The 21555-nt window shown below is 40.1% G+C and overlaps 1 protein-coding gene across 2 annotated transcripts; it reads right to left on the bottom strand.

Annotated features, from left to right (window-relative positions):
- Positions 1-6065: 6065 nt before the first annotated feature.
- LOC120434059 (plexin-C1-like) lies at positions 6066-21064 on the bottom strand. 2 transcript variants are annotated; one of them, XM_039601508.1, is made up of 17 exons: positions 20005-20281; positions 19749-19915; positions 16824-16940; positions 12302-12436; positions 12127-12227; positions 11945-12050; positions 11701-11866; positions 11362-11464; positions 11108-11183; positions 10727-10768; positions 10470-10603; positions 8719-8898; positions 7732-7840; positions 7384-7554; positions 7133-7300; positions 6806-6905; positions 6066-6632 (listed from the first exon to the last, which is right to left on the bottom strand). In XM_039601508.1, exons 1-17 carry the CDS (start codon positions 20144-20146, stop codon positions 6574-6576), a joined length of 2076 nt encoding a protein of 691 aa, XP_039457442.1. In that variant the 5' UTR covers positions 20147-20281; the 3' UTR covers positions 6066-6573. The 2 variants fall into 2 exon arrangements, with proteins under 2 accessions (XP_039457442.1, XP_039457441.1); XM_039601507.1 differs by having other exon boundaries at positions 19749-21064.
- Between the last annotated feature and the right edge of the window lie 491 nt (positions 21065-21555).

The raw sequence follows: 21555 nt of genomic DNA, 5'->3' as shown, positions 1-21555 counted from the left end.
TCATCATCTGCAGTTTGTGAAAAAGCGCAATATTAAAAACAATTCAGCAGGCCCTCAGAGTGCGGATACGCTGGGTATAACAGACATGCTTACCGTGTGAAACGCCCCCCGATGTCTTGGAGCAGAGAAACACGCTGTATTGTTGCTTTTCTCTGTTGTATAAGCAGTGCCCGTAGGTCAGAAACGCTGTGTGCGGGTAGCAAAGGCAGCTCCAACGCACATCCAAGCATCCGTGTGAAAGAAAGGTGTCGCTGCAGCTAGGCTGTCAGGATAGTCAGGCTTTTATTTATATTTGCATTCTGGTGCGTTAAAACTAGCAGCCTCTGTGTCCCGCTTGGATCATCATTCCGAAAATTCAGATATTTAAATAAAATGGTGAAATGGCTAGTGATGAGGAAAGAATATGTGTGTGGGGGGGGGGTTGTTTTTTTTTTAGAAGTATCACAGTTTATTTCTAAAGGAATACCTGTTGTTTGTGGTATTCTGTTTAAAAACTATTAGCCTCTGTGTGTTTCAGAGCGCTAAAGAATATGAAATGCTCCTAGTGCAGTTAAATCATCTATGTGTAATCAACAAGTCTTACTGTTACAGGGTGTTTGTGACTAGTAGATAATTAGACGGCTAGTTGCATTAAAGGAACATTGGGGGTTGATACAGTGATAGTGTGGCTAGGTGTGAATATGTGATTTTTAGAAGTATCACAATTTATTTCTAAAGGAATACATGTTATTTGTGACACTCTGTTTGAAACTATTAGCCTCTGTGTGTTTCAAAGCACTAAAGAAAAGTAAAATGCTCCTAAACTAGTTAAATTAAAAGTAAAATGCTCGTGCTGATGAATGAAGTGTTATGCTCTCAAGGGCCGATGTAAAGTAGTGAGGAAAAATACAGGATGTCTGATTAGGGTGTTTTTCAGTTGACCTCTGAGATGCAGAGATAAAGGTGTGGGGGTGTAAGCAAAAGGTGAAAACTGTTTGGAGGATCGGTTGGTCAGTAGAAAGTGTAATGGAAAGATAAAAGGTGAAAAAACCTTTGGTGGCTCTGTTGGACCTGGTTTCAGTTGACCTCTGACATGATAAGATAAAGGACACTGTTTGTAATGGAAACTATGGAAGTACAGTTGAGATGCTCTTGATAAGGATGACCTCTTCTGCTGACTGTAGGGGGTCTAACTGTAAGCCCCCTCTGTCTAACTGTTGCAGAATTAAGAATCTGAAGTTTTAGAAGTATCAGAGCAGGAATACCTGCTGTTTGTGGTATTCTGTTTGAAACTATTACCCCCTGTGTGTTTCAGAGCGCTAAAGAAAAAGCAAAATGCTCCTAAATAGTTAAATCATCTATGCGTGTTTGTGACTAGTAGATAATTATAGGACTATCTGCATTAAAGGAACATTGGGGGTTGTTACAGTGATAGTGTGGCTATGTGTGAATATGTGTTTTTTAGAAGGTGGAAAAACTTTCTGTTTAAAACTATTAGCCTCTGTGTGTTTCAGAGCACTAAAGAAAAGCAAAATACCCCTAAACTAGTTAAATTAAATCATCTATGTCTAAATAACAGAACTCTGAGACCTATACAATCCTTTAAAACAGCTTAATTAAAACACATAATGGTTTCATTAAATAAAACGCTATTAAACACATATGACCCCTGAACTCACAAGCATGTACAAAGTCCATTCACGCGCACATGCCCTCACATGAACGCGCAGGGGGATAGGGGAGGGGGGATGGGGGTGGGGTGGGGTGGGGTGGGGTGGGGGCAAAAAAATGTATAGGTATATTACTACTGTTATCAGTAATGTTTTCACAGCTTTAATCAAATCATTCATCATCCATAAGTTGTGATGGAAAATGTCTGCAGTGTGCAGGAGCCCATTTTAGAGACAATCACTCCTGTGTTATAATGTTAATTCAAGTTTATCAGGTTCGGGGATGGGTGCCCTTGGCCTCACGGCCCGGGGCTCGGCCACTCAGGCACAGCTGGCTGCCGGCGGAGCTCACGGGCATGTCACTGCAACCCCCCCTGGCTTCTGCTCCGCGGCTGCTGAGTGACCCTTCATCTGGGACTCTCCTCAGCTCTTTCTGGGATAGTGGCGCGGCTGCCCCTCTGTTGGTCTTCCTTGGTCTCTTGTGTTCTGGGGGCCTCTGGATGTCTGGAGTTTTGATCTCCTCCATACCTGCTTCATGCCCTGGAGGTCGGGGCAGTGGCCCCCCACACCCTCTACCAGATCATTACATGAAGGAACCTCTTAAAAACAAGCGCGTTCATGCTCACAGGTGTACACACAGGTGATCACACACACAAACTACACCCTTTTTGGCTCCTACCTCAAAGCACACTGTGCGCTGTCGATCTCACGTGCTGCACCATAATGTTTAATATTTAGTATTTACTGTCATATTCCCATATATCATTGTGATCTTGTTTATTACTCTCGTTTTCTTCTGCTTGCTTTCTTTTTTCTTTCTCAACAGGTGATCCAGGTGATTGATATATGTATTTTTTGTCTGCTTATTCTGTTGGTTTTGTTTTTGCCCTTTTCCCGTCCCTCTTCTCAGGTTTTTTTCTTCCCTCTTTCTTTCTCCCTTTCTTTCCTCCAGTCAAGTCTGTCCCGTATTCAGCAAGTGAAAATAAAATAAACAATAAAAAGTTGAATCAAATGGACCATTACAGCAAGGCTGGGATGGTCCATTTGGTAAAGTAAATCCGTTGGGCATCTTAAAAAAAAGAAAAAAAAAAAAAAGTTTCTCAGGTCAGATGACCAACAGATGATAAGAAATATACTTTTACTAATTATTAGAGTTGAAAAGTATTTTGCTAAGCAAAATTAAATGAGGTTAGGCTGGAACTTGAAACATTAACATAAAAGGTTCAGTTGGTGATGCATGCAAGTTTCACACAGTAGAAATTTGTATTTATCATTTATATTGGGTTTTTTTTCTGATTTTAGTGTTTATTTGTGAGTATAGTTTTTATTTGCATGATTTTACTCTGTTTGTATCACATATTTTTAGTGTGTAATTTTACATTGTTTTAATCCACTGTGGATTGGCTGGGCATGGGACAAATTAGCTTATAGTGATCACCATGCTGAGGCATGTGTGTGTCCAGAGGTGTCCTTTCAGCTGTTTAAAGGACTTACTGAAAAATACACTGACATCCTCTGTTTCCCAATTTGCAGTTTAGAGGATGCTGTTTTATTCATGACTCAATACTTGAATGGTTTTATCCTGTTTATAAATAAACATTTAAAAATGACATTGCTTCATTGTATGATTAACTCTTTGTCTGTGTCAGTCCTTAATACATACACACGTATACAATAATTCTAGTTGCCATAGTCTCCGGAGATCCTATGCTCCGTTTCCTCCCTTTTCTTCACTGTTTACCTCATTCTGCCCAATAAAATGTACATTTTTGTAAACAATAACTTGTTTTATGCCATTAAAAAACAACTGTCTCCATATGAGGACGTACTTGAAAAGAAAAAGTCACCACTTTGCATTTTACAAATCAAGTAAACAAACACGGGGCTATTTATCATATAACTAACTTTTAGGTATGTGAGATAGAAGGATGGGAGCTTTAAATGTTGTGCCTCCATAATTATTCTAGAGTCTTTACAGTGCTCAGCGCCTGCTGTGATTTGGTGCTACATACATAAACTTGAAGTGAATGAATTCACCTGTTCACAGGAGATCACAGGAAGATGACACCAAACATCAGAAGATCTTATTGTGCGCCACAGTAAAAGGGTGGTTTCTTGGGACAAAGCACATAATAAACTACAGCAGAAGCTCACATAAAGCAGGAAATAAGCAGGCACCACTTGATCTGCTAATGCACATTTCACACTTTTATTGTTGCCTCATTCACTAACAGTTCAATGGTGCAAGATTACCATACACCATTCACTCACACCGCTTTCTAATAAAGAGGAAGCACTAATGTAACTCACCTTCTTAGTCGAGGTGCAGGGGTTACATTTTAGGTCTCCTTTTCCTTTTCCCCCCCTCTCTCTTACATTCAAATCCTCTCTTAGTTCACACTAGAACAGGCCGCCACACCATCATTTGGATTAAGATTCCTCTCTGGGTCAGACTGTTGGTCAGAGTCAGATGGTGGCTCAGCTGGTACAGCCTCTCCTCTGAGGCGATATAAAGCCTGTTGGAAGTCACGGCAAATTGGCGGATGTCTCCATCAAAGGTGAAGCCTCCATCCTCCTCCAGGCACAGACTTCGTTCTCCCCAGAGAACAGAAAGCAGAGCGAGCAGCAGGATCATCTTGTAGCAGCAGTGATACTTGTGCCTGGGACACCGTCATACACTGAAGGTCTGCATGGCACTCTGCTCCGTGACACAGTGCCTCTAGACCTCGTGCGTAAAAGCGCAGTGTGCCTCTGCTGAAAAAAGAAGTGTTAAAAGTAGAAGGAAGCATGCCCAGCTAATAGAAAAATCAGATTTCAATTTTAGGATTTAACATCATTAATATTTTCCCTCAGCTGTTTTCTCTACTTTCTGCCATGTTCTCAGTCTGTACAGTTTAGTGTGACAGCAGAACCTGAACAAAATCAAAACAGTGACAGCACTCAGCTGCTGAGAAAGCGGTTGGTGAACCTTCAGTAAGTTGTTACACACTGAAGGAAGACAATGTTCGTCCAGGTGCACACTGAGGTTTATTAATCTGAAACATATCTGAATAATAGTTCTGTGTTACTGTCGAATTTCATTACCATGACAGACCTGTCATACTTTTGTAAGGGATTACTTTGCCAGTCATTCATTTGTGTGATCTGCCACCTACTGGAGAAACTCAATATTGCCTTAGAGCCACAGGTGAGAGCCAATGAGCGTTAAAGATAAAGATAAAGATAAAGATGACCTTTATTAGTCCCACAGGTGGGTTTACAATTCCACTATTCATTCACTCTCACATTCACACACTGGTGGAGGCAAGCTACAGTTATAGCCACAGCTGCCCTGGGGCAGACTGACCGAAGCGAGGCTGCCATATCGCGCCATCGGCCTCATCACCAGTAGGCGGTAGGTGAAGTGTGTTGCCCAAGGACACAACGACAATGTCATGTGAGGGGTATTTCACTGAATGGGTAGGAAATATATACACCTGGTCCCTGGTATGGCCTTTTCAAGCATTTTAACTTTACCTATTTGTTTGTGCTACTGTCTCCAGATTATACATCATTGCAGGTTTCACTATCATCTTGAAAAATTTTGCTTTCATGCTTGCTGCCCCGCTTATGTTACAGCAGTCTACACCCACTCCACCCTACCTACACTCTTCATGTCTCTTGTACACTGTCCATTGCTTTGGATGGTTGACCCCAGGTATTTAACTCATCTGCCTTCACTACCTCCAAATCACATAGTCAACTGTGAACATTATAGTCCATGGAGACTTCTGCTTGACCTTGGCTGTAAAACTATCCATCACTACTGTAAATAAGAAGGGGCTCAGCACTAATGCTTGATGTAATCCCACCCCACCTTGTACCCCTCTGTCACTCCTACTGCACACTTCACCACTGTCTCATTGTCCTCAGTGTATCAACATCACATACTTCTGTCACTCCTGACTTCAACAGCATTAACAGCTTCATCCCTCTGTAGTTATCACAGCTCTGCACATAATCCTTGTTCTTTAAAATTGGCACCAGTACACTTATTCATTCTTCTTCTGCCCTCACTTCCTCCTTACTAACCCTCTGCACTTCATAACTCATTAACTGCCCTCCATCTGTCCTCCCCTTTTGCATTTTCTACATTTATGAAGCTTCAAAGTGCTCCTTCTATCTTAGCAACATAAAAGAAAGCATTGTAATGATTTTGGTGATTTTTTTTGATAGTGTACTGTTTTTGTTTTGAAAAATATGTAATGACACCGTTATCTACTATATTAGATATATTGTTCATCAATCTTACCTTCATTCACCATATTGTAATCTAAAATCACTTCAGACTTCAGTGCTCTCCTGCTGATAATAATGCAAATTTCAGTTTGGAAGAAAAGAGTTGTGTGTGATTTTTAAATTATGATGATTATTTTATTAACACAAATCCTGTGAGGTGTAAAACCTCCAAATTCATTTTAGCCACCAGGGGTCACTGTTGGCCTACAACATTTAGCATGAAATAAAAGTTTATTTTGCCCGTTTATGAAGAACCAAAGTATCTGAAAATGGAAACTACAAAGAAAAATAGTTTCAGTTCCTAAATAGCTTTGTAATAATTTTGTTAAACTTCATGAACTGAAGCAAAAATTGTGTAGTTGTCCAAATACTTATGGACCCAGATGTCCCACATATTTTTTACTTGTAAGAAAAAACATCACATTTAAAACCTGTTACACTAAATATGCAAAAGATAAAGGATACAACAGATGAAATAATTTGTTATTTGTGTCCTGATAATATGATTTCAGTTAAAACACATTTGCAGTATAATTAAAATCGTAAAGAGAGAAAGAAAAAATAAAACAAAGCAAACTCTGCAGGAAGCTTTACAATGTCTATCCTAAGACAAACTTTTCCCAAGAACACTCAGGCTGGTCAGTGGTCAGAGCTTATTCATCTCAACGGTGAGTCTCTTCTGCCAGAAATAGATAATCACCAACACTGAAAGACAAACAGTAACTCATTTAAACTGAAACATCATCCATAAAGTGGAGAAGAAAAACTTTTCTATTATTTCTGCTGAAATCAAAGTGGAAAGTGGTGTAAAACAATCATTTTGCATCATGTTGTCTAAGAATACATAACTGTAGAAAAGAAACATTTCTGTTACTTACCTGCAATAACACAGGGTATCAGCATGAAACGCAATATCTGAAGGGCTTTGTGTAACTGGGACTCAAGCCCAAGACTTACTGTCCTGTCACCATACTTTATCTACAAAATAAAGAGAAACATTTTACAGAGGGAGGTCTCACCTGAGCAATGGGTCAAAATCTTTATTGTATGCATAAATATCATTTTGAAGTTTGAAAGCAACTGTTTGTTACGAATACAGCTGAAAAGGTCTGTTTGGCCTCATGATACATGGTTATCTCAGTTTCAGGTTTCTCCTCTAGAAAACTTACTTATCTCTCTTGGAGTGGCATAAAAGAAAGATTTACCAGTAACTCCTCAAATTCATGGTTGGATGGGCTTTTAAATCCACAGGTGAAAAAGTCAGTGTTGGTCCAGGTTTCTTTGGCTTCCACGATGCACTGGTATTTTGTATTGTCTTGAACGCCCCACACTGATAACTCTTCTATCATCATCTCCAGGTTGTCTTCTTTTTTCTGAAACATCAAGGGAAACAAAAGCTGAGCTCTGATGAACAGACGTCACATGTTTGAGCATGTGTAGCTCAAGAAAATATTACCTGAATGGTGATGCGCACATCTTCCCCTGTCCTTATAACTGTGAAGCTGGTAAACTCAGGGTCTGGAACGTAGGAGAGTTTTGTGGAGCAGGCTAAGGTTTCATTGGCTAGTTTCACAAACAGAGTGCTGCTAGAAAAACTCCTAGCTGCAGGTGAATCGTAGGTGAGGTACTGCAATGAAATTAAATAAACACAAAAGACAGCACGACATGACTAAAGCAGGACATAAGATTATGACATGGGTTTGTCAGAGCTCCAGATCTGATCCTCCAAAAAATGTTCAGAGCTCATGTATGAAAACATCTTGATGTCATTTCAAAGGCACATTGTTTGTGTCTACAGACCCACCTGAGAGCTGATGTTTCTGGGAAGTCTGACATCCTGCATTGCGTGGCTGTGGACGAGCCCTTCAACAAAGTTAAGGTGAGACCCCATGAGTGTGATCTTCCTCTTCCCACTGCAGGAGAAGAAGCAGGATTTAGTCAGAGCAGAGGGACAGCAAGGAAAAAAATCATCCTATCCCACACTCCTTTCGAACAGTAAGCATAACCCACTTTTTATCAATGCTTAACAGTGTGAATTATTCAAACTGTGTTTTAAACATGATTTATTTGATAGAGTCGTGAGAGATGTCCAAAAACATTTCCTCCAAATTTAACAGTTTTCATTTAATAAAGATCTTTTTATGTTTAGATGTTACTGTTGTTTTCAGCTTGATTAAGAAACTCACTAATAGGACTTATTGCTATCTGGAGCTGATCCAACATGAAAGAGCAAAGCTTGCAGGTCTGGGTGGGAATGAAGGTGCGCTCATTCACATACATGCACTTGCACAGGTGGGGGAAGGAGTTGTAGGAGGTAAAGAAGATGCCAGTTTTATACTATTAACAATGTTTCACTTGAACTAAGAGTTCTCCACATACTAGTGTAGTCCGCATCTGAATTCGAAGGACTGAATGATTACTTTAGCATAGATGATATGCTGCAAACTAAAGTGTGTGATGGACTCAAAAGCTAACAAATTACGCCATGTATTCATTCTGCAGATAGCAGAGCAAAAAAAGGTGGCTGACTGAAGCTACAGAGCTGCGGACTCCAACAGGAAGTAGTCTTAGGGTGACAGATACTGCTTTCTCAACCATGAGGTTCAGTAAAACCAGCTGAGGTCAAACCAATGCAAAAACTTCCTTCCTCTTATGATAAATATATCTGTTCTCTTACAGCAGGATGTAGCACCACATGATACTGATATGATGTCAAAACACTTTCTGAGACGTTAACAGATAGAAGTTCTGTATCTTCTGTGTTTTTTAGGAGGTTTCAGCAAAACTAAACCTGATCCAGCTGCTGCTGGGAGTAATGTTGGTGCATGATGGTAATGAGCTGTAGGTGATTTTAGCTTTTCCATGGCAACGACCATCTGGGAGGAGAAGACATACGTTGACCACACCTTTGATATCTGAAGTGGGAATGTGGAACATCAGACTGAAACCAGTGTTGTCCCAAACAGGAGATCTGACCAGAACACAAAGAGAGAAACAGAGTCACTAACATCATCACAACATGCAGAAAACCCCAGGAAAGCTGAGCAGCAAAGTCTTCCTTAAAACGATTAAATGTTAATCTGTGTTTTATGAGTTTAATACATCCTTTATTTTATTTGGATTACAAAGTAAACAGTAAATCCAGATTTAAAGACAAGCTCATAGAGGCAGATCATTCCACAAAATAGTGAACATTTACTTTAAAGTCCACAAATGCATAAAGAAGCAAAACACTCAGCTTTAGTTTGAGGTTTACACTCTGACAGTCTCCCTGAGCAACGGTGATGACATGCAAAATGTGTGACATTTTAACTTCAGGTGTTTATTCATCATTTTCAGATTGACGCTTTTCACTGTAGATGAAAAATAATATTTTTGACCAAGGAGCCTAAACCCCCCAAAGCTACACATTATTATCTACATTTGATAGCACATATAAAACATCATGAGGACTTCATTTTAGTGGAAGAACTTCAACAAAAAGAGTTTCCAGTTTCTTTAGGAAAAAGCTGTCCTCATTCATAAAACTAGATGGTCGCTCATAAAAGCTGTTAAACTGTAGAATATGTGAGTTTATAATGTGGCTGATGTTTCCCTGGAAACATTTCTGCTCTTTAACATGTCATTTATATCCAAAGCACAAACTCTCACATGTAAGTAAGTAAAATGTATTTATATAGCACATTTCACAGATAAAAATCTCAAAGTGCTTCATAATAAAACCAGAAATATAAATAAAATAATATAAAATATTTAAAAAAATTAATTAAAAGCTTGTTTGTATAAAAATGTCTTCAGCTGCTTCTTAAAGGAGTCAATGGAGTCTAGACAGCATAAAGACATTGGAAGAGAGTTCCACAGCCTTGGTGCTAGTGCCTGAAAAGCCCGACCCCAACGTGTTTTGAATCTCGTATGTGGGACCAACAGTAACCTCTGACCTGATGACCTAAGTGCTCGGGATGAAGCACGAGGTTTCAACAGGTCAGAGATGTACTGGGGAGCCATGCAGAGCTCTAAAAGTTAGGGCTAAAATTTTAAAATGAACCCTTTAAATTTATTGGCAACCAATGAAGAGAAGCCAAACCAACAGTAATATGTGACCTTTTGTTTGTGCCAGTTAAAAGTCTTGCCGCAGCATTCTGTACAGTCTGAAGGCGATCCAAAGCTGATTTGTTGAGAAAGGTATAAAGACCGTTACAATAATCGAAACGAGAAGAGATAAAAGGATGAATAATCATCTCAAGTTCTGCCTTTGACACCAGTAGTCTGAGTTTAGAAATGATAAAAACAGTTCTGGACCAATTGTTTAGAGTGTTTCTCAAGAGACATTGAACTGTCAAATAGAACACCTAAGTTTCTGAGACTCGACTGAAATAAAGGGCCTAAAAAACTGATATGCTGCCTAATTTCTGAGAACGTGATCAGGAGCAATAGTCAAAGTTTCTGTTTTATCTGTATTTAACTGGAGGAAACTGTCATTTAACCATTCTTTGATTTCAGACAGACAATTATTTAAACAAGTGTGTGTGTAAAGTGACTCACTCTTTTGGAGTACAGTCAGTATCTGCCTGGATCCTCACTGCAGTCACATCATCGAGGTTACGACCTGACAGCACTGCGTGGTTTCTACCGTAGAAAGACACCACACTGGGAGTGATGGAGGAGATCTCTGGGATCTGACAGTAAGACACAAAATGATCAGTTTTAATCCAGTGCCATCTGCTGATGTTAGAAGCTCTGATGAACATGAATAAGGTGTCAGAGGAACAACGAGTTTGAGGACTGAGGTTCAGACTCACAGAGAAGTTCTTCCCAGACTGCACATTTTGGCAAACACTGTCCTGCAGGAGGAAGCAGAGAGAATCAATATGGCAGGTTTAATGTCACTGACTAAAGAAACTATGTAGAACTGATGAGAATGGAACTTCTGTCTTATTTACAAGGAAAAAATTTAATCTAAATTTTTGTCAAGCAACTGAATTTGCATTTGTGAGTTGTCATAATCAGTTAACATATTATTGTATATAATATTGCTGCTTTTGTGAAGCCATAGATATCTGAACGTTAGACCAATCCACTCTTAATAATGGTAGACAAATCTCAAAAGTAATGTAAACTTAAAGTGGAAGATTTAATGAAGAAAATCCTGAACTAGGTAAACTAAAGACATGAATTATTACATTGATCTCTGTTTGATCGGCCCAGGAACATCTGTTTATGTTCCATCTACAACCAGCTTTGACGCACTGCTGACACCTGAAGAGAAACAATCACATATTAGTGTTGAAATCATCAAGAAAATGATTATGTCCAAAAATACAACATACAACAAAGAGACTCCTCAGTAGTAATGCATTCTTCTTGGTGATGACACATAATGTTGTGTTATTAGTGATCCATCTTCATAATCTTTATAATCTGGACTTGAACTTACAAGACTGAACTTGGTGGTCCACTGATGTCAGAGCAGTTGGTCAACCTCAGCTGTTCTGATAGTTGTGTTGAACCAAGTCTAAATTTCACTGTGACATGCAGACCTGTTAAATAAAAAAATAACATGATCAATGTCATAGCCTTCAATTACTAATATTTAAACATATGTGTAATGAGTTGCACAGTTTATAATAACGAACAGCTCAGATTTGTCAACTAGTAAAGAGTATTCATCTGTCAGAGTCAGCTCTGTAATGTTTCTATTTTGCTGGTTGGGAGATGTTGCAAATCAGTAAGTAGGTCTGACTGCAAAGTATTTAATTCATGAAAAGTCACTGACCATCAGCAGGAAGTGTACGATCAGACAGGATGCAGGTGCATTGTGGGAACTGTGGAGGAGGGTTATTCGGAGCACAAATTGAGCCGGACCTTGCAGCGAACTGACAGGTAAAGTTGGATGACACTTTCTGGCCCACAGTCAGGTGTGTGTGGATTTTTAGTAAAACCTGAAAATGAAGAACATAAGTGACAAATACCTGAAAGCCACAAATGATCACAGTCCTGAGTGTGTTTGTAAGCTGTACCTGTCCATTTGTGTCCTTTTCAACTTTGTGGGAAATCATTTTGTGTTGGGACTCATCAGGAATGGACAGCCAGTCTGAATCTGTGCAGTCATCTTCAAATGTGCAGCTAGGAGAAGAAGAAGAAATGATCACCAAGTCCAGAATTGTTTGAAGACGTCAGCTGCACATGTTGTTTCTCTCACCTGCTTTTAGAGCCACACCAACCACAGTATGCATCCTGTGCAGACCAACACTCCTGCACATTTGTGTACGTGCTGTATTTTGACACAGGAACTCGCTTCATCTAGAACAACAAACACTTTAAAATGCAGCACAGGTACATGTGACATTAAGATAATCAGTAAATAATATAAGTACCTGGTTTCTAAATGGCACATACACATGTTTACGATCCACTGGATCCAGATGTAATTTGGGAATCACTTTGCGGTCATCACTGGTCCTGTAGAGCACCGTGGGACAGGCGGCGTGATACTTCCTGTCCACAGACAGCTGACAACAAGAATTTGTGAAAACAAGAATTTATTTATTTAATTTTACTTTGTGCTGAAACATATTCGACTTGCAGTTATATAATAGATATAGGCATAATGTGTAGACTCTTGGCTTTCATTTAAAGGTATCCACATTCAAACTGGATGAAGAGTTTCAGCTCCTTAACATGTGCCATCCTCTGTTTAAAGGGACCAAAAGTAATTGGATAAATGACTAAAAGGCTATTTCATGGGCAGATGTGGGCAATTCCTTCACCATGTGATGATCAGTTGAGTAGATAAAAGGCCTGGAGTTGATTTGAGGAGTGGTGCTTGTATTTGGAAGATCTTGCTGCGAACAGACAACATGCAGTCAAAAGAGCTCTCCATGCAGGTTAAATGAGCCATCTTTAAGCTGCGAAAACATCTGTACATCATCTGTGAAACATGATGGAGGGCGTGTGATGGCGTGCATGGCTGCCAGTGGAACTGGGACATTATTGTCTATTTATGATGTGACACAGGACAGAAGCAGCTGAATGAACTCTGTGGTGTTCAGAGACTTACTGTCTGCTCAAATCCAGCTAAATGCAGTCAAATTAGTTGGGGCGTGTTTCATACTACAGATGGACAATGACCCAAAACATACAGCCAAAGCAACCCGGGAGTTTATTAAAGCAAAGAAGTGGAATATTCCCATATGGCCAAGTCAGTTACCTGATCTTGTTCCAACTAAGCATTTCACTTGTTGAAGACTAAACTTCAGACAAAAGGCACACAAACAAGCAACAACAAGGCGTGGCAGGGCATTAAAGAGGAGGAAACCCACAGGCTGTCATTGCCAGCAAAGTGTTTTCAACCAAGTCCAGTTACTTTTCAGCCCCTGAAATGAAGGGATTATGTTGAAAGTGCTTTAATTCCTGACGTCTTGATGCATGTTCAATCATCCAGGTAAGTAAATCTCCAAAAGTTGGTTCTGTTCATCTGGACGTTGTGTTTTCAGTGGGAGAAACGTTTCGTCACTTATCCAAGTGACTTCTTCAGTCTCAGCTGACTGCAGGTTTCCCCAATCTTATAAGCAGAGTCCTGGCCTGATGAGGTAGCTCTTCTGTGTTGTGCCATTCGCTTCGCCAGAGGTTGTTTGGTTTCCCTGATGTATAAATCCTGGCAATCCTCCTGGCACTTAACAGCGTACACTATGTTACTCTGTTTGTGTCGGGGGACCCGATCCTTGGGGTGGACCAATTTTTGGCGCTGCGTGTTTTGGGGTTTGAAAGCTACAGAGACCCGGTGTTTAGAAAAAATGCATCTCAACTGTTCCAATACTCCTGACACATATGGGATCACTACAGGTTTTCGCTTAGGCAGCAGTTGTCCTTCTCTCCTGGATCAGCTGGAGCTTTCTTTAGGTGCCTTGCCAGCTTTGACAAATGTCCAGCTGTGATAACCATATGTACTCAGGGCCTTCTTGATGTCATGTTCTTCTGCTCCTCTGGGGATGGTGTTGGCTCTATGTTGTAGCGTCCTGATGACACCCAATTTATGCTCCAGTGGATGATGAGAGTCAAACCTTAAATACTGATCCGTATGCGTAGGTTTACAGTACACATCAGCTTTTAGATGTCCCCCATTACTGATGGAAATCGCACAGTCTAAGAAGGCTAAACTTCCACTTTTCACATCCTCCCTGGTGAATTTGATGTGTCGGTCCACAGAGTTAATGTGATCCGTGAAATGTAGTACGTCCTGAGATTTGATTTTCATCCAGGTGTCATCCACATATCTGAACCAATGACTTGGTGGTGTTCCAGGGTAGGATAGCAAAGCCCTCTTTTCCACTGCTACAGGCAGAAACATGGGTGTGCGATGGGTTCCCCAGTTTCACCCATCGTGGCCAATTTGTACAGGGAAGAACTGACCCTTGTATGTGAAGTAGGTGGAATGAAGACACAGTACCAAAAGCAAACACACTTGGTCGATGCTGAGAGTGGTCCTGTTGCTGAGGTTGGGGTCATCCTGTAATGTCTTACGAACTACCTCCAACGCTTCCGTGACTGGGATGCAAGTGAAGAGAGATGTAACATCGCATTTGACCATGGTTTCATCTGCCTCCATGGTAACATCTCTCACCTTCTCAACAAAATCCAGGGTGTTCTGGTCGTGGTGCTCAGAGCTGCCTACCAGCGGGTTGAGGATCGAAGCCAGAAACTTGGAGATGTTATAGGTGACCGAGTTGATCATATAGACAATCGGTCTTAAAGGTGTACCCTGTTTATGTATCTTTAGTAAACCATACAGACTTGGTGTAGATTCCCCTGGGTGTAGCCTGTGGTATGAGGTCCGGTCAATAGCATTGTCTCGTTCTAACTGCTTCTGACAGTCTATCACCCTCTTCCTGTAGCCACTGCCTGGGTCTCGTTTCAGGGGCTCATAAGTATTTTCATCACCGAGCAGTAACAAAATTTTCTCATGATAGACTTTCTGGTTTAGCAAAACTGTGCACCTACCCTTGTCTGCTGGAAGGATGATAATGTTGTTGTCATTACCAAGTGATGTGAGTGCCTTCCTCTCCTCCATGGTGATGTTAGATGCTGGGGGCTTTGCATTGCTGAGAAAGTATCGGCCTGAGTGACGAAACCTTTCTCCCACTGAAAACGCTACGTTCAGATGAACAGAATCAACTTTTGGAGATTTAATTCCTGACATTTTTATGCAATCTTTATGGTCAGCCGAGTGAACTAAAGCTGAAAGTCTGCACTTCAACTGCATCCGAGTGGTTTCATTTACCAAAAGAGCCATAATTCAATAAAAACACCTCCCCAAAAAAAGAGAAAAAAGTATCTCCTTCTTCTTTTTAGGATAAAAATTGTGTTTCTGACTGTGTCATAGCAGGGCCGAAGTCTTCACTCATACAAAAAACTCAGTCGCCATCTTATCATATTTGTGTTGGACAACCTCATTTTGTCATGGGCTGGGTCGTGTGACCCAGTGTTTTGAGTTTATGTATCTCTTTTTTATTCATTTGTTCCCTGGTTTATTTTGAGATTGCTGTTTAGTCCTTTGTTCCTTAGTTGTTTATGTCATCTCTCCCTCTAAGTTTCCCTGGTTCATGCGTCATTATGTTTAGTTCATGTCATGTCTAATCTCCATGTTTCCTGTTTTACTTTGAAAGTCTGTATTCAATGTCAGTGTATTTGGTTTCACCTCTCCTGTTCTGTCGTTAGGTTCATGTGTGTCAGCTGTGCTCCCATGTGTGGCCACTTCCCCTGATCATCCCTCATGTGTATTTAGTCTCTGTGTTTCATGCAGTCTGGGTCTTGTCATCTGTGTTCTCACGGTCAGTCTGTGCAGTTATCATCATAGTCTCTGAGTCTTCTTAGTTTGTCACAGTACTAGTTTTCCCAGTTTAGTTATAGTCTAGTTTAGTCACGCTGTCCCTGCTTTGTTTGTACACTTTGTCTTCAGCCACAATAAAGGCTCGCTTTCTGTTAAGTTCACTCCCGTCTACTCACTTGTGTACGCACCTGGGTCCGTCACACACACCGCCTGTCTCCGCAGACCGTGACACATTTTGACAAATATTGATCATGTACAGGCCTCAGCGTCTCTATGGGATTACCAACAGCAGAGACAGTGAATCCCACCATAGTAACATATAGGTAGCCAACACTAGCAATGCATCAGTCTGATATTAGCATCAGAGATTCTTCCAGTCATGGTTCAAAAAGTGAGATCAGGTGTGGGTCAAGCTAATCAGTCCTGTGATGTTCAGTGTTTAATGTTTCAAATGTTAGCAGCTGTGTACCTGTTGCTAACTGGTGAGAACTAACATAGCCCTGAGGAAGATAACGGGAAGAGAGCAGTCTGGAGGTATTTAAAACCTGCAACATCAACAGTTTTCTTATTTGTATGTTTTCAATAGTTTCTCACTACATTTCAAACTTCTTCTTGTTTACTTTCTAACTTTCGTCATATCAGTAAAATACTTGTTTAGAAGCTTTTAGTGCTTTCATGGTCACATCTCTCATCTCTCCACTCCACAAACAACACCTGCATGTGTGTGAGCAGATGAACTCACAGTGAGACTGAGAGCACACAAGTGAAACCACAAGTGACTGCAGTTTGCAGCAAAGACTTCAACAATGAAATAAAATGAGACTGGTTCAAATAAGCAAGCTAAAAAAATCATAAATTATTTGCCTTTAAAAAGCTTTGTTTGTTATTTATTTTGGGTCAGTGGTTGTTTGTGATTTTATTAATAGATGCTAATTCAACAAATATATTTTGGTGACAGAACTATTTTTCATGTTTGTTTCATGGGAGGAATCCAGCACATTTCAGGATGATGAAATGGCATTTAGATGTACTGATGTAATGGTACTTTAGAAGTTTCGTTTCATACACACCTTAATGAGCTGCCCGTCTCCTGTCCCAATGAAGAAAACCATCCAGCCTCTCTGCCTCACTGCCAGCACAGAGGTCATGTAGCTGTGCCTGAAGAGGACTGCCTTTGGTTTCAGGACCTTTGGCCGAGAAACAAACACACTGATCATCAGATCTGATACTTTAGATATCTTTAGATTAGAACTCAAGATGGTTAAAATAGAAGTAAGCTGTCATCACTCCAAACCTAATGAAGTGCTTTAAATTTATGAACCCAAACAGCACATCCATTATTTGTGTTTACACCTTGTATAATCACATACATGAACATGATTCAAATATGAAATAATGCTCAATAAACTGAATTGACTATGATGCAATTTTTTCATATATAATTAAAAAATCTGCTATTTCAAGAGAGTGATGCTGATTTGTGTTTTGTTCACAGCATTTCATGAAGTATGTGGATACTGATAATGAATCTTTATCAAGTCATATGAGAGCACAGTGACCATAACTGACATCTGTCACCACAGCAGCAACTCTGTCAGTGACTAATTAACTGACCTCTCACTAGGAGCATGACAGTGTGGGGACAGTGGAACTGGGAATTTAGAGCCCCACCGGTACGAGGGACTGTTGTAATGCTGTAATGGAAAGTGTCTTTTTGTTTATTTCCAAGTAATCACTGTTATGTTTAGAATGGTGTCAATAAATTGGTTGAGTGACTGAACTATAATTCCAAAAAGGTAACAGCTCTCTCATTCCACCTACACCCCTTACAAATGAGAGAAAATGTTTAGTTGTGGTTTAGTAATGTTTAGTCTATCTCGTAATGGGATTTGCCTTCATATCACAGCAACAAAGCAACATTTGTGTATCGAAGAAGATAAAAAATAAAATAAGTAGCAGTAGCAGCTGTTATGATGGCGAAATATTGTAACACAAGCGGAGCTTGGATGGAAGCAGATAGAAATTCTTCCAAGTAATCAGTTGTACTGTCAGCAGTTTCATCTGAAGGTTTATCGTCACTGACTTTAAGCAGCATTTGCTTCTCTGCATGCTGAACCAGCTGTAAGAAAGCCTGTGCATTTCAGGATGATAAAATAATATTTAAAAGACACAATTACATTTTTTAAAGTTTGCAAGTTGGCCTTTGTATAATTATGGATGTGCTTATTTAGTTTTTGTTAAAATGTTCAAATCAGAATCAGAATACTTTATTAATCCCAGAATAAATGATGTCATCACAGTTGCTCCAAAACAGTAAGAATAGAACCTTTGCTAAATTAAATAATGCAATATATTACAAGATATAACAAAATAGCTCTAATTATGAATACTTCAGTATATTATCCAAAGTTGAATATTGATATAGATGACATTCAGGTACCTTTCTTATTATATTGACTTTATTTTCTCTGCAGAGGACAATAATAAAACACTGTCAGGCAGGTCACCATTGTAGGCTTCCTGAGTACAAACTCTCAAATGTTTTCATGTATTAAACCACAACATGCACTGATCTGACTGAACATGATCAGTGCATGTTGTGTTTGATGACATAAAACATTTGATTAAATCTCATTTAATAAAATGTATTTTAACATATTAGCCCGACTGAACCAAAGTACTTTAATGTTAGTGTCAATGGACTGGTTCTTATATAGCGCTTTTCTACTCTATCTGAGCACTCAAAGCACTTTATACAACTAATTCATTCACCCAATCACGCTTTCTAAGATGTAAGTGCTCACTATCTAACATTCATACTCAGATGGATGTACTGAAGGGCAACATGGGGTTAGTATCTCGCCAAAGGATATGCGGCATTCAGACCGGAGCAGACTGGGATCAAACCACCAACCTTCCTCTTAGTAGCTGACCACCTGACCACCTGAGCTACAGCCATGTCAGTTTGATAAATAAATAATGTGTTTGGAAACTCGTTTAACGTTCACAATTAACAATTTAATATATTATTTACATTTATTATGGCTTCAGAAAATGGAAAAATACTGAAAAACTAGCTGAGGTCAACTATTACCCAGCAACACTCAACAGCCTTCTTTCCACTGAAAATGAAGTCGCAACAAAGCTTGAAGATTTTATCAATTATAACAAGAGAGCTTGTCAATTTACATGGGGGATAAACACCACCATCATATATGTGATCTTAATTAATTTATCAGATTTCTTAAGTTTTAAGTATCTCTTTTTTTAACCATTACACTGTAATACAGAAAACACTAGTGCTGTGGTTGATTTTTTTTTTTTTTTTTTTTTTTTTGTTAAAAAGAAAAAAAAAGTCAAAAGATTTCCAAGAGATGTGGATCAGAAAAGGGTCCCACAGCAGTGCTACATCCCTGCTCACACCTACAAATTTAGGTCTTATGGACTCCAGCTTTCTTTGATGAAGCCGAACATCATTCAGTGAAACCCAGTTTGTTCATCACATGCACCAGCAGACACACCAGCACTTTACGTAATTCGGACTCCTTTTTCTGGTGTCGTCAACTTTGGAAATAATATGAGTTTTTGTAGAAATTACCTGAGACAAAGTGTCTTTTAAGTGTCTTCTGTTTGGTCTCAGTGAGATTGTATTTATATATATTATAATGTTATTATTTATTATGATTGGCTTCTGTTCTTTTTACTTTAAAAATACAAATATGCATTCATTTATTATATATATTTATTGTAGATTTTACGGGTGTTTAGAGCAAATTCTGCTTTTTGAAACAAACATTAAATTTTCATGTGAAGTAGCAGACTGAGTCTGAATCGATTGATGTTTCTAGTTTTGTGACCACACTGTGTAATAAAGTAATCTGCCTCTCTTTGAACATTTTGCTTTCATGAATGTCCACATGAAACTGTGGAGGCACAGGTGGAGACTACATTCAGGAACCATTCAGAACATGTTTAGAAGTTATGCAGTGACCCACCGTCACCGTCACTTCTGATGGCACAGAGGTGTAGAAGTCTGGATCTCTGTCCCCTGCTCTGCTGTAATCAGGGCTGATGTCAAACACCATCAGCTCGGTGTCGGTGTCTCCTCCATCCACACTGAACACGCCGCTCCAAAGCACTGGCTGCTCCCCCGGGATGACCGAGGAGGCCACGAGTCTGCTGCTTTCACCGTCAGAGACACTGAGAGTCGCGCCCCGCAGAGACTTGAGTGTATCAGTTTTACTTTTTTCGCCTTTGAGCCAAATGAGGCGGACTCTGTTTGTCTGAGCTGAGAGCACGTTGGAGAACAGATAGATGGTTGATTTAATCTGAAACCCGTCAACAAACTCCACATCACCTTTATTTTTAATCTTAGGCGTGCCCGAAGCTCCATCAGTTAGAGAAAATAAACCTCCACCCTGTTTGTTATCTGTATTATGAAGGTTGATAGTTTCGGAATCTGAAGGGCACCTCTTTTCAAACGTCCCTTTCTTCTGTATCGCAGTGAGAATATACGTGTCATTTTCTGTTTTCTTCTTCACATCCACCAGAAAGCTGACTGACCTGCTGCTGCTCTTCAGAGGTCCCACCTGGATGTGTTCTCTGTACAGAAGCTTGGAGATGTTCTTTAGGTCCAGAACGTCGCAGTGACCGCAGTCATCGTCAGTCCCACCGCAGCTGATCAGAGAGTCATTCTTTGTGAAAGGCAACAACACGTTGATGCTGAAAGTATCGTTCCACTCAGCTGTGTCAGAAACCCGGTAAAACTGAACATCATCCTGTTGGTTTCCGGTCTTTAAGATTCCTCTCTGGGTCAGACTGTTGATCAGAGTCAGATCATGGCTCAGCTGGTACAGCCTCTCCTCTGTGGCGATATAAAGCGTGTTGGAAGTAACGGCAAATTGGCGGATGTCTCCATCAAAGGTAAAGCCTCCATACTCCTCCAGGCACAGACTTGGTTCTCCGCAGAGAACAGAAAGCAAAGCGAGCAGCAGGATCATCTTGTAGCAGCAGTGATACTTGTGCCTGGGACACCGTCATACACTGAAGGTCTGCATGGCACTCTGCTCTGTGACACAGTGCCTCTAGACTCGTGCGTAAAAGCGCAGTGTGCCTCTGCTGAAAAAAGAAGTGTTAAAAGTAGAAGGAAGCACGCCCAGCTAATAGAAAAATCAGATTTCAATTTTTCATCGTTACTATTTTCTTTCAGCTGTTTTCTCTACTTTCTGCCATGTTCTCAGTCTGTACAGTTTAGTGTGACAGCAGAACCTGAACAAAATCAAAACAGTGACAGCACTCAGCTGCTGAGAAAGCATTTGTTGAACCTTCAGTAAGTTGTTACACACTGAAGGAAGACAATGTTCGTCCAGGTGCACACTGACGTTTATTAATCTGAAACATACCTCAATACTAGTTCTGTGTTACTGTCGGCTTCCATTACCATGGCTGGCCTGCGTTACTTTGTAAGCGATTACTTTATCAGTCACTCATTGTCTGAGCAGCCACTGCCACCTACTGGACAAACTCAATATCGCCTTAGAGCCACATCAGGTGAGAGCAAATGAGCTTTTTCGCTCTGTAATGTGATGTCAAAGGATACACACTGTATGGTTTTAATAAAGACAGAATATTTTCATTCGATGTGTTTTTATGTAATTTGATCTTTAGATCAGTCGCGCTGAGCACAGGTCCACTGATCCCTGCAAACATGAAGTCTGTGCTGACTTTGAAAACTCGCAGAACTTCCTACAAGTTCTAACGACAGAACAACAAAGGCGACATCTAGTGTCAGCTCTGGGAAAT

This window comes from Oreochromis aureus, linkage group 17, assembly GCF_013358895.1.
Source record: "Oreochromis aureus strain Israel breed Guangdong linkage group 17, ZZ_aureus, whole genome shotgun sequence".
Lineage (NCBI taxonomy): Eukaryota > Metazoa > Chordata > Actinopteri > Cichliformes > Cichlidae > Oreochromis > Oreochromis aureus.
The sequence above is the reverse complement of the archived record's forward strand: the minus strand, read 5'-3'. Positions and strand labels throughout refer to the sequence as shown.

Bases quoted from the DNA above. Each gene is read 5' to 3' on its own strand.
- LOC120434059 (XM_039601507.1), bottom strand. From the start codon at position 20,753: ATGATCCTGCTGCTCGCTTTGCTTTCTGTTCTCTGCGGAGAACCAAGT. The intron at 12,228-12,301 runs GTACTTATATTA...TTGTTGTTCTAG, and splicing joins ATGTGCCATTTAGAAACCAG to ATGAAGCGAGTTCCTGTGTC. The intron at 7,841-8,718 runs GTTTAGTTTTGC...CTTCTCCTGCAG, and splicing joins CCCAGCAGCAGCTGGATCAG to TGGGAAGAGGAAGATCACAC.